This window comes from Heterodontus francisci, chromosome 5 (assembly GCF_036365525.1).
Source record: "Heterodontus francisci isolate sHetFra1 chromosome 5, sHetFra1.hap1, whole genome shotgun sequence".
Taxonomy (NCBI): domain Eukaryota; kingdom Metazoa; phylum Chordata; class Chondrichthyes; order Heterodontiformes; family Heterodontidae; genus Heterodontus; species Heterodontus francisci.
The window spans coordinates 147,223,741-147,236,728 of record NC_090375.1 but is presented as its reverse complement, the minus strand read 5'-3'; the positions used below and the strand labels follow the sequence as shown (position 1 = coordinate 147,236,728).

At 42.2% G+C, this 12,988-nt stretch overlaps 1 protein-coding gene across 2 annotated transcripts in view; it reads left to right on the top strand.

Moving 5' to 3' along the window:
- LOC137370090 (collagen alpha-1(XV) chain-like) overlaps positions 1–12,988 on the top strand; it is a 304,386-nt gene that overhangs the window by 173,783 nt on the left and 117,615 nt on the right. For both annotated transcript variants that reach the window (XM_068032221.1, XM_068032220.1), the window contains exons 9-11: positions 8,026–8,187; positions 8,639–8,665; positions 12,362–12,424. In XM_068032221.1, the coding sequence (XP_067888322.1) occupies positions 8,026–8,187; positions 8,639–8,665; positions 12,362–12,424 (252 nt within the window). The remainder of the gene's footprint in view (positions 1–8,025; positions 8,188–8,638; positions 8,666–12,361; positions 12,425–12,988) is intronic.

Below are 12,988 nucleotides of genomic sequence, written 5' to 3'. Positions count from 1 at the left end.
GAATATACTCAATGACTGAGCATTCAGAGCTCTCTGCAGTAGAGAATTCCCCTCCCCCTTTGAGTGAAGACATTTCTCCTCATCGCAGTCCTAAATGACCAACCCTTTATTCTATGACTGTGACCCCTTGCTCTAGATTTCCTAACCAGGGAAAACATCCTCCCAGCATCTATCCCTGTCAGGCCCCTTAAGAATTTTATATGCTTCAATGAGATCACCTGTCATTTTCCTAAATTGTAGGGAATATAGGTCTAGTCCACTCAATCAATACTCATAGGATAATCCATGCAATTCCAAGAATCAGTGAATCTATTTCTGCACTGACTCTAAAGCAAGTTTTTTTTTTGCTATATGTAAATGACTTGGATCTTGGAATATAGAGTTGAATTTCAAAATTTGGTGATGGTGCCAAACTTGGAGGAGTGGCAAACAGTGAGGATGATATGAACGCTGCAACAGGACATAGATAGGCTAGCAGAATAGGCAGACATGTGGTAGATGGAAATTAATACAGACAAGTATGAGGTGATGTATTTTGGCAGAAGGATAGGGATGAAGTAATATAGACTTAATGGCATAATTCTAAAGAGTGTAGAATCGAGGGACTTGGGGGTGCATGTGCATCGATCTTTGAAAATGGCAGGACATATCAAGAGAGAGTTTAGCAAAGCATATGGAATCTTGCACTTCATCAATAGATGCATGGAGTACAAAAGTAGGGAAGTTATGCTAACCCTTTATAAAGCTCTGGTTAGGCACCAACTGGAGTATCGCATCTAGTTCTGGTCACCACACTTTAGGAAGGATGTGAGGGGCCTTGAGAGGGTGCAGAGGAGATTTACCAGAATGAGTCCAGGGATGAGGGATTTTAGTTATAAGGTTAGGGTGGAGAAGCTGAGTTTGTTCTCCTTGGAGCAAAGGAGATTGAGGGGGGAATTTAATAGTGGTGTACAAGGTGTAAATCATTAGATAAGTTAGATACGGAAAAACTGTTCCCATTAACTGATGGTACAAGGACTAGGGGACACAGATTGAAGGTTTTGGGCAAGAGATGCAGGGGGAATATGCGGAAGAACTTTTTTATGTAGCGAGTGGTGATGACCTGGAACTCGCTGCCCACGGGGTGGTGGAAGCGGAGACAATCAATGATTTCAAAAGGGAATTGGATGGGCACTTGAAGGAAACAAACTTGCAGGGTTACAGGGATCAAGTGGGGGAGTGGGACGGACTGGATTGCTCTGCGGAGAGCCGGCATAGACTTGACGGGCTGAATGGCCTCCTTCTATGCCCCAAATGACTCTATGACTCTACTCCAGGTGTGGTCTCACCAAGGCCCTATATAATTGCAGGAAGATTTCTTCACTCTTATATAAGAACACAACAGCACAAGAAATAGGAGCAGGAGAAGACCATATGATCCATCGAACCTGCTCCGCCATTCAAAACGATCTTGGTTGATCTTAGGCTTCAACTCTATTTTTCTGCCCACTCACCATATCTCTTGATTCTCTGAGAGATCAAAAATTTGTCTATCCCAACCTTAAATATATTCATTGATGGAGCATCCACAAACCTCTAGAAAATTCCAAAGATTCACAACCCTTTGGGTGAAGTAATTTCTCCTCATCTCAGTCCTAAATCATCAACCCCTTATCCTGAGACTGTGCCCCCGTTTTTTAGATTCCCCGACCAATGGAAACAATCTCTCAGTGTGTACCCTATCTAGCCCCTTCAGAATTATGTATGTCTCAATCAGATCACTTCTCATTCTTCTACACTCCGGAGAGTATAGGCCCAATTTACTCAGCCTCTAATCATAGGACAACCCCCTCATCCCAGAGACCAGTTTAGTGAACCTTCACTGTACCGCCTCCAGTGCAGGTATATCCTTTCTTAAATGTGGAGACCAGAACTGCACACACTATTCCAGATGTGGTCTCACTAAAACCCTGTACAATTGTAGCAATGCTTCCTTATTCCTGTACTACAATCCCCTTGCAATAAAGGCCAACATGCCGTTTGCGTTCCTAATTGCTTGCTGTACCTGCATGCTAACTTTCTGCATTCCTTGTACAAGCACACCCAAGTCTCTTTGAACATCGACACAAGTTTCACACCTTTTAAAAAATATTCTGCTTTTCTATTCTTACGACCAAAGTGAACAATTGCACTGATCCTTTCAGCACTCCACTATTCACTGCCTGTCAACTTGAAAATGCCCCACTTATGCCCACTCGTTGCTTCCTGTCCTTTTGTAGTAAAGGCTAACATACTATTTGCTTTCCTAATTGATTTCTGTACCTGTATGCTAACTTTCTGTGACTTGTGTATGAGGACGTCCAGGTCCCTCTGAACACCAACATTGAAAATCAGCTTTTTAAATTTTTCCTTCCAAAGTGGATAACTAACATTTCCCCACATTATACTCCATCTGTCATCTTCTTGCACACTCCTTCACCTGTCTAAATCCTTTTGCAGCTTTCATGTCCTCCTTACTACTTACTTCCCTGCGTAACTTTGTATCGCTAGCAAACTTCAGAATCTAAACCATTCTGTAGAGCAGATGTGAAAAACAGGGACACAATTGCAAACAGATGTTTTTGGGGGAACTCAAGTTTTCTGCCAAAAATCTCTGTGCTAAATTTTAGTCTGAAAGCAATGGTTTTTATTGCTTGGGTTTGACAAAGGGCGCAAGTGAATTGTTCGCTTCATGCACTGAGTGAGCAACAGAGTGATTTCCCGCAAGATTTCAATAAACACGGCGAAGGTCCAATTCCAAGATCGCTATCCTTTCCAGATGGTTAGAAAAAGATGACACGCAGAGCCAAGTGACCATGTGTTTGTATTAATTTAGCCCCTGTTCCCGGATTTGAGCTGCTAATGTTGTTTCCCTCATTACTGACACTGACGTACATAATAAGGGTTTATTGGTGTGATTGTGCAGCTGTGTGTCCAGATGACCGCCTGTTTCAGGTGGAAGTATATTTGTAGCATGCTACTTGGGAGCTCTATGTCATACATAGAACCACAACGCAATTTGAGGTAGTGTGTGATGTGTGAGCATGTGTGAATCATGCAATGTGCACTGTCTGCCGTTCATACTAGGCACTGAGCTGCCTAACCAGTGTCCTTATAGGACTGCTTAGGAAAAGTTACATTTGGGGTTGGGAGCTGGGGTTAGATATTTGTGGGCCCAGAAGGGGCCAACTGCTAGCCCGTCCACACTGCCACTTCCCATGATAGCATCCTCCCATCTACACCCCCACCCCACCCCAACCAGCATAGACTTTAAGCTCGACTCAATGTTGGAGCCAGTGAACCCTCCATTCCCCCTTCCGCAGTGTGCCTGTTAGCATCAGAACTGTGCTTGTGTTTTTGCCGTTAGTATTGAAACGAGGCCTCAGAATAGCTCAAACCTCTTGGCGTGGACTATGGGCAGCTGATGCAAGTGCTATTCCTCCCAACTGCCCAGAACCTGCCCCGGAGATGGTGTCAGAACCATGCAGATGTGTAGGGGCCCCTGGACCAGTCAGGAATCCAGTATCTAGCAGATCAAAGGTCTGGAATGTCCTTTGTGGGTGCAACTCAGATGTTACACTCATTTTGCTGTTGTTGAAAACATGCAGCTGTCCTCCTAAACTCAATTGAATATGCCTGAACTCAAAATGGGCATTAATTAGCATAAACAATTGGGGCCCAAGGAAATGCCAAACCCACAGCAGTGTATTTCATCTTTGATCTGTAAAATTTTAAGTTTCAGCACATTGAACATTATTCTTGCACATCAGGCACAGGATGTTTAAGAACTCGCAATTGGGGAAGGTTTTCAATATTTAATGTGGCATACGTTTGCCATAAAAATCCATTCAAGCAAACAGGATATACAGAGCGGGTCTCAGTGAAGTTAAGTTTTAAATAATACTCAGAACGTTGCAATAGTTCAGCAGAAACTGACTTTATTTCCCGCTGCACCTGAAAATCTAGTTGCAACATAGAGAGACCCCCTGACAAGTGCAATTGGAGGACAGTATTGTGGGTGGAGATTCATTTGGACAGAGGTGTTGACGGATGGACGTAAAAGATCGAGGAGACTTGGGTGTTTTGTAGTTGCATTTGTAACTTACCTATGCCCAACATTTTGCCACTTCTTAAGCATCTGTTTGGTTTGCACACAAATTATGCGTGTCTTTGGGCACAAATATAGAGGAAACTCCAACTACTACTGAGTATCTTTGTCTAGTAAAGCATAGGGGCCCCCAACCAGAAACTTTGACTGGAACCCACAAGGTAAACTCCATTCCTGGTCGGTCCAAAGTTAAAATCTACCCCCTTTAGTTCACATCTGACTGACTCTGTGCTGCTCACAGCAGCACTTTACTGGATGTGCTCAGTTGGGATGACACTAGGTGTCAGACCCCATGGATTACTGAAATATGATAAATTATGGTCCACACTGTTGGTGTCCACTGTAAAAGGCATCACTGTCTGTTTTTCTTTATTGATAAGATCTTTCTGGACTAAATTACCTGAGAAATGTGACTAGCACACAGCCATGGCCTCTTGGCTATTGGATGTTTAGTTTGATTGTAATGGAAGGGTTTTAAAAGCCAAGAGCATCCTACGTTAACAGTGTGATAACAGAGATCCAAGTCTCATCCCAAACCTCAGTCCTTCAGCTTGCTGCTGCAGTTAGCATTACTGGTTATGTCTGATACTTGCTTATTGAACATTAGGTGGCCCCTTGATGGAAGTAAGCATATGGTAGCAATTGTACCCCACAGTCCCTCTTGTATTGCTTTTGTTATTCTTTGATGGAATATTCTCAAGCAAGTGTTCTCAACTTGGTGTCTGCAATAGGGTTTGGGATGGATAAGGTAAAGAAGGAACCGTCACCATCACTGCGCCATTTGCAAAGGCTCCACTTGCTGGATCCAGACTGTTTCCTCCCCACAACAGTGACGCCACTTTAGCCTGGACTTCTAACCGCAGTGCACCATTGAAGCCGAGCACACGGTTGAGGCCAGCCTGCTCTGTACCTCCTTCCCTCTCTCATTCACTATTGGCCACCCGTGCCCTTCCTGGCTGATAGTTCTGATGAAAGGTCACAGACCTGAAACGTTAACTTTGCTTCTCTCTCTCCACAGAAGCTGCCTGACCTATTGAGTATTTCCAGCACTTTCTGTTTTTATTTCAGATTTCCAGCATTTTGCTTTTGTGTTGTACTGTTGATAATCAATCAGTCACTTGGCCTGCTGACAGAACCTGGAGCAATATCCAGTTAATGAAAACTAGGATTTTTCCCATTCAGCTCCTGCTAAACCAATAGCCTAAGAGGTAGAGTAGCCCTGAATGGACAATCAGTGGGAAGCTTACAGTCTGTTATGCTGGCGGGCTCTGTGATTTTAGCTGGCTGAGCCCTTAGGTGTTCCTAAGGCTTGGCCATGATCTGCCTTAGACTGTTTAGATAGGTAATTAGGGTGCGTCCCTAAAGAGAAATAATGTGCTCCATATTGAGCAAATGGATTCTACAGGTAGGTGCAGCTTCCATTGGAGGCTTTAGAATGTGGTGGAGTGCTTGCACAGGTATCAACAGCATAGCCGCCCAACAAACAATCAGAAGTACAGAGGCTGAATGGTGCAGGATATTATGTGTAGGCGTCATACAGGAGTGGAGGACACATTTCCACTATTATGTAATTAAGACAAGGATATCTATTGCTACAGAGTCTACAGCGTGTTATTTTATGATTAAGAGTCCTGAAAAATCTGTGTACTGCGTATTCAGTGCACTGATTCTCTGACCCTGTGAGTGCAGCTTCCCACTGGGAGTGTAGGATCACCTTTAAGGAAATCTAATGGAATTAAATGTGTTGTTTGAAACATACTGAAACTGGCAGTCTAATTACATGTAAAGAACATTCATTATCTCCAGCAATGGCTTCTTTTCCCACCCCCACGCTATTACCTCTGGAGTCCCTCAAGGATTTTTTCTTTCTGCTTCCTTGTCTACATGCTGTCCCTTGGTGATATAAGCTGAAGATATGGGGTCAGCTTCCACATGTGCACTGATCACACACAGCTCTACCTTGCCAGTACCCCTCTCAATCCCTCCATGGCCTCTGTGCTGTCAGACTGTGTCTCAGATATCCAGTCTTGAATGAAACGTGATTCCCTCCAGCTAAATTTCGGGAAGACTGAAACCACAAACTCTGTATCTTTGCCACCAATTCCATTATCCTCACCAGCTGCTGTCATCGGCTGAACCATAATGTTCACAATCCCAGCATCCTATTCGATCCTGAGCTAAGCTTCTGACCCCATCTGCTCTCCATCACACAGATAGCTTACTTCCATCACTGTAACATCGCCTGCTTCTGCCCCTGTCTAAAACTCATCTCCATGCTTGTGTTAACTCCAGACTTGCCTATTCCAATGCTGTCCTGTCTGGCCTCCTAATTTTCACCTCACTGAGCTCATCCAAAATTTTGCTGCCTATATTCGCATCAAGTCCCATTCACCCTTCTGCTCACTCACCTACATTGGCTTCCGTTCCACTGACTGCTCAAGTTTAAAAATCTCATCTTGGTGTTTAAATTCCTCATGGCCTCACCCTTCCCCATCTCTGTAATCTCCTCTAACCCTATAACCGCCCCCAAAAATATCCATTTCTCTTGTGCATCCCACCTCCCTTCATTCTGCCATTCACAGCCAGACTTTCAACTGTCTTTTTATTTATTTATTTAGAGGTACAGCACTGAAACAGGCCCTTCGGCCCACCGAGTCTGTGCCGACCAAGAACATTTATACTAACCCTACATTAATCCCATATTCCCTACCACCTACCTACACTAGGGGCAATTTACAATGGCCAATTTACCTATCACCTGCAAGTCTTTGGCTGTGGGAGGAAACCGGAGCACCGGGCAGAAACCCACGCAATCACAGGGAGAACTTGCAAATTCCACACAGGCAGTACCTAGAATTGAACCCGGGTCCCTGGAGCTGTGAGGCTGCAGTGCTAACCACTGTGCCACTGTCCCAGATTCTGGAATTTCCTCTCTAAATCTCTTCAGTTCTCCAACTCCCTCTCTTCCCTTAAGACCAACCATAAAACCCACCTCTTTGACAATCCCTCCAAATATCTCCTTCCTAGGCTCGAAGTTTATTTTCTCCTTTGGCCTCTGTGAAGCCACTTGGAATGTTTTTCTTCTCTATTTCAGAGGCATTCTATAAATGCAGAAACAAAAACAGAAAATGCTGGAAATACTCAGCAGGTCAGGCAGCATCTGTGAAGAGAAAAGCAGAGTTAACATTTCAGGTCGATAACTCTCTTTCTCTCTCCACAGATGCTGCCAGACCTGCTGAGTATTTCCAGCATTTTCTGTTATTGCTTCAGATTTCCAGCATCTGCAGTATTTTGCTTTTATATAAATGCAGGTTGTTTTTGAGCTTACGACTTTTAGTGTTAACTCCATTAATACTCGCTCTATCCAACAATAAAAAGTCATAAATTTAGCATATGTCCCAAAGTGTAATGATGTGATAAATAAAGATAGATTGTTTCTGTTGCTCAACGAACTGGTAATAAGAGGGTACACATATAAGGTAATCACAAATGAATTGTAGGGATTTTTTAAAAAAGTTCTTACACAGTGGTTGGTTGGAATGTGGAATTCTCTACCACAAACTTTTGTTGAGTCCAAAAATTCTTATAAAAGAGAATTAGAAGAAAAGAGTAGAGTTTATGAGGAGGAAGCAGGAGTGTGGGATTAGACTGAGTGGAGAAAAACATTGGTGCATGTTCCCTAGGATGAAAGGCCAGTTTCTGTAGTGTTACACTCTATGGTTCTATGATTCTAACGTACTGAACAATACAACACAATACAATATGGTAAATCTACTAATCCATCAAACTTTAAATATATTTGCTGCTGTTTCTGCTCAGTGGATCCTTAACCCTTAAACCATTTACAATATCATTCCATTTAAAGACTATTTCTGTGGCTTTTATTGATTTATCTGTAGGGTGAAGATGAACTGGGATCACCTGGATTCAAGGGCGACAAAGGTGAACCAGGCATCCCTGGACCTCCTGGCCTGCCCACAGTGAAAGAAGTTAATCCTGTAGAGCCTGGCCCACCAGGGCCAATGGGCCCACCAGGTCCTCCAGGAAAAGATGGTAAACCAGTGAGTAAATTAAGGGTGGATTTTAATGCAGCTGTGTTGCTTGCTCCTTTGTTTAACCAACCTTGGACAAGAAAAAAGATTTCCAGGTTCGAAGTATCCCCTAATGTCTGCCAAACCAATGTTACAGCCATGTTTCAAATGCTACTTTAGAGCAGTGTACACCATGGGGCTTGTGGCCTGCCAACAAGAATGCGAGCCAACTGATAAGGGTTGCACTCTTGAGTGGTCAACTCAAACATTAGTGAGCCAGAGCAAAACTCCCGGCAATCTGCTACCCAAGCATTTACAGAGCACCATGTTCACTGTAATCTCTGCTGAAATTCAAACTTTGATCAAAACCTGTGAGGCAAAATGTTTAACCACTATGCCACTGGCCTAACAGAAACATTTGTGTACTTTTAATAGTATTGATAATCTAACACCCTTTTCTAACTGTAACTTCTCATTACAGGGTGTACCTGGAAAAGATGGATTGCCTGTGAGTGTTTCATTTATGTCAGTCATTGTCCAGAGGGTGATTAGCTGGAACAAAATACAAATAGTACATAAGATTAAAGGGTAAATATTTTGATTTTGCTGCTCCCCAACAGAGCTTCATGTGACTCAGGGCCGAATGGCCTACTCCTGCTCCTATTTCCTATGTTCCTAAAAGGTCAGTGTGGATGGAGCTGCTTGAGAATTGAGAGAGGGGATTAGCGTAGACTCATTATTCGTTACATAATGTTTTGGTGGTCGAGGCAGATGTTGAAATGGTCTATATATTCTAATGATTGGAAAGAGGAAGCTGAAAATCACATGAGCCAAGTGAACCAAACCAGGTGATCTGTATAGATTAGGGGGTTGGGCTGACAAGTGGCAGATGTTGTTTGATGGGGAAACTGCATGGTGATTAAACTTGGTAAGGGAATAACAGAAGGATACAACACAGGAGGGGCATCTGGGATACTGGTGAATACATTATCGAAATGACCAACGCAATGTGTGACAGTGGTAAGGAAGGTAAAAACGACCTTAGGTTGGATTGATAATAAACTTGCAAGATAGGCATATAACTGGTAAATGAATTTCAATAAAGATGATTGTGAGATATTACATTTTGATAAGAAAAATAAGGAGGACACATATTTGGAAACTAAGCAGCTAAATGGGGTAGAGGAACAAAGGGATCTGGGAGTACAAAACACTAAACGTAGTGCACAGATTAATAACGTATTAAAAATGCAAATCAAGCACTAGGGTTTATTTTTAAAGGGATAGAATTGAAAAATGGAAAAGTTAATGCTAAACTTGACCTTCATTAGACCACACTTAACGGATAATCTACAGTTTTAGTCGTCATATTATAAAAAGGATATAGAGGCACTGGAGAGGGTGCAAAAAAGGTTTATAAAGGTGATACCAGAACTGTGAGGTTATACGTCTCAGGAAAGGATGAACAGGCTGGGGGTCTCCTCTCTTGAAGAGAGAAGGCTAAGTGGTGAGAAGATTTTGATAAGTGTGGAGACAGAGAGGGTGTTTCCACTTGAGAGCAACAGCAAAACTACAGTCCATCAATATAAGATACCGGCAAGAACAGAAGAAACTTCTTTATCCAGCGAGTGGTAAGAATGTCCAACACGCTACCGCAGGAAGTATATGAGGCAAGTTGTATTGATGTATTTAAGGGAAAGCTAGATAAGGATATGAAGGAGAAGGGAATAGAGGGTTATACTGATAGGGTTAGATGAGGAAGGACGGGGAGAGGCTCAAATGGAGCATAAACAGTGGCATGGACTGATTGTGCTGAATGGTTTCTTTCTGTACTGTATATCCTATGTAAATCTATAATAAAGACAGCGAAATGCCAGGGGCAATGGAGAGATCACAGAGAAAGGAATTAAACTAATACTGGTGCTTAGGCACCATTTGTGAGCAAGGAAGCTGGGAATGCTTACGCTGTTTTAGGAAGGATGTTCTTAGAAAGAGGACAGAAGAGATTCACGAAGATGATACCAAGGATGGGAGGCTTTAGTTATAAGGAGAGATGAGAGAAACTGTTGGTTTCATCACTAGAACAAAGAAGGTTGAAAGGAGATCTGATAAAGAGGATTCTAAATTGTGAGGGTTTGTAATAAAGTAACTGGTCAGTGATCAGTAACTAAAGTGACGAACATACAGGGAGGCAAAGATTATCTGGCCCATTAATCCTGCCCCATACTCATGGTACTTGAAGCATCATGAGTGAACATTTCGTACCTCACTCCCACTCTGCAACCATCTAATATCCTGGGAGAGGCAGAGAAACCCAGGGCCAATAAGGGAATAAAAAATGTGGAAAATTCCTATCCAACCCACTTAGGCAATCAAAATCAGTCCAGGAGATAACATCGACAATGTGTACGCTAACTGTTTGAACCATTTACCTTTATATCATTACTAAACAACAAAGGGGGAATCTAGGAGAACGTTTGCTTTTTTATTTCCATTGAAGTCAATGGAAAGCAAAATGAATGGGGTTTATAATGGACGACCAATCCACGACCACCATTTTACTGCACTGCGGTGAAAGTTAAAATTTACCCCATAATACCTTGCCAGAAAGAGTTACGAAAGCAGAGTCCATAATAGATTTTTAAAAGGAAGTAGATTTATATTTGTAAAAGAAAAATCTTAAAAGCGCAGGGGACTGGGACAAAATGAATTTCTCTTTCAGAGAGCTGACACTCTCATTAGGCTCAATGGCCTCCACTTGTCCTAATTCTATGATTTTGCAGAAAAGCAGGTCAAACTAGAAATGAAATTGCCCTGACAACTGTCACCTGCTTCCCACTTGTGCACTGAAATTAAATGTTTGGTCTTTCCGCTCTTAAAGCAAGGTCAGGTGCCATTGTTGTCAACTCTTTCACTTTTATGGAAGTCTGCATTATTGACTCACACATCGTGATGTTTACCGGCTGTGGATCTGTGCTGCTTGTGACAGAATCTCTGTACTCATCAGACATGGTAAATTCAGCTCTGTGTACAATTCCTTCTGGTTTTGAAATGCTAATTTTTGCCTCTCGATTTGGAGAAGTATATATTACGGAATCAAAGCCAATCAGATTTGGAAACAATGGTGGAAAATTGAAGTGTCTTAAAAAAAGGTGAGAGAATTGGTTTAAGCATTGGGTTAACCCAAGGCCCTTTCAACTCTGGGAGCTGACTGCAATTCCAGCAGAGACTGATGGGTTGTAATTCTCTTTGATGACTGCGATTATGCAATAATTTTAGCAAGTATTATCCCCAGTCCCACCGCAGCACATAATTCATCATGAATTGGCACGAAGTTGGTAATCTCATTCAGAGACTTAAAGGAGAAAGCTGGAGAAAATAATGTCCTGTGAGATGGAGTTTGTGGAAGGTACAAATGTTGATCAATGAGATTCCTGCTACACCTGACCTGGAAATGTCTGACACTGACCCTGGATGATGAACGTAGAAAATTGTTCCATTTCCAGCACTGACATCCATAGGAACATATATCTTTAAAAAATACAGGCCAAGAAAACACGCTTCAGTCTATCTGGCCACTCCTCAAAATTAATCCCCCTCAATCACTCACTCCCTCAAACATCTAACCAACTCTCTCTTAATTGTTTCACATTGTCTACCTCCTCAGGCAGTCCCATCCCTCACATTCACTACCGTCTTGTGTAAAGTTGGTAAATCTAAACTGTCTACTTTCCTTTGTCTAAGTTTGAGCCTGTATCCATTAGTTTAAGTGTTTGTAGCAATAGCAAACATATCAGGGTTCAATATATCACCCTCTATTCAGGTTGAAGCCAAACTCCCTTGCTCTCCCTTGATCACACAACCAAAGTGCAACATCTATCACATGAAGAACCATAGGCTTAGGCCCACAGGCAGAAAAATCACCGCATTCCCTGACTTACTCATTGTAAGAGTGAGGATTATAGCAGATATGGTGACTGTCTTTGTGGATTTATTGAAATTTGACACCTAAAAGACTGATGTCTGTAATTCTCCCAGTACTGTGGGGTAATGTGTATATACTTCATTATAATGAGCATTTTCAATTTTTGTTGTCAGTAATTGATAGCCTTTTTAAGTTCCTCTTCAGTCATTTTGTTTATGAATATAAAGTAAATAAATGTTTATGTTTTTTTAAATACATGTTTTTAAAATTTAAATTCAGGGTAAACAAGGATCTCAGGGATTTAAAGGAACGCAAGGCGACCAAGGCCTCAGGGGAGAGAAGGTATGTCCAGAGGTTCTTTTCATTGAGCAGATTCAGTGACGGACCAAGGTTCATAGGTACTGTAATTTGACCACAAGTGAGTGGCTGGCTCAGCCACTTCAGAGGTCATTTAAGAGTCAACAACATTGATGTGAGACTGGAGTCACATAGGCCAGACTGGGTAAGTGCAGCAGCATTCCTGCCCTTAAGGAACCAGTGGGTTTTCACAATAGGGTCATGGCTGCTCCTGATACCAGCAAATTGAAAGTGAATTCAAATTTTGAAGCTGCTAGAGTGGGATTTGAATTCTGTTGCCTGGATTATTTCTCCAATAACATGACAATAATACAACTGTGAGGATGCAGAGTAGAGGAAGTGTGTGTAAGATGGTGTATTTTAATCTTGGAAGGAAGAAAAAAATTTTTAAAATCGGAGTAACAATGACTATGAAGTGCTTTGATCAAACCATCCAGTGGGCAAACCTCCTCACTGGCCTTCTGTTGTTACACACATATTAGGGAACTGGTGTGCCTGTTCTGAACAATTATTAAAATTTTCTGCTCACAAGCTAGGACCTGACAATAA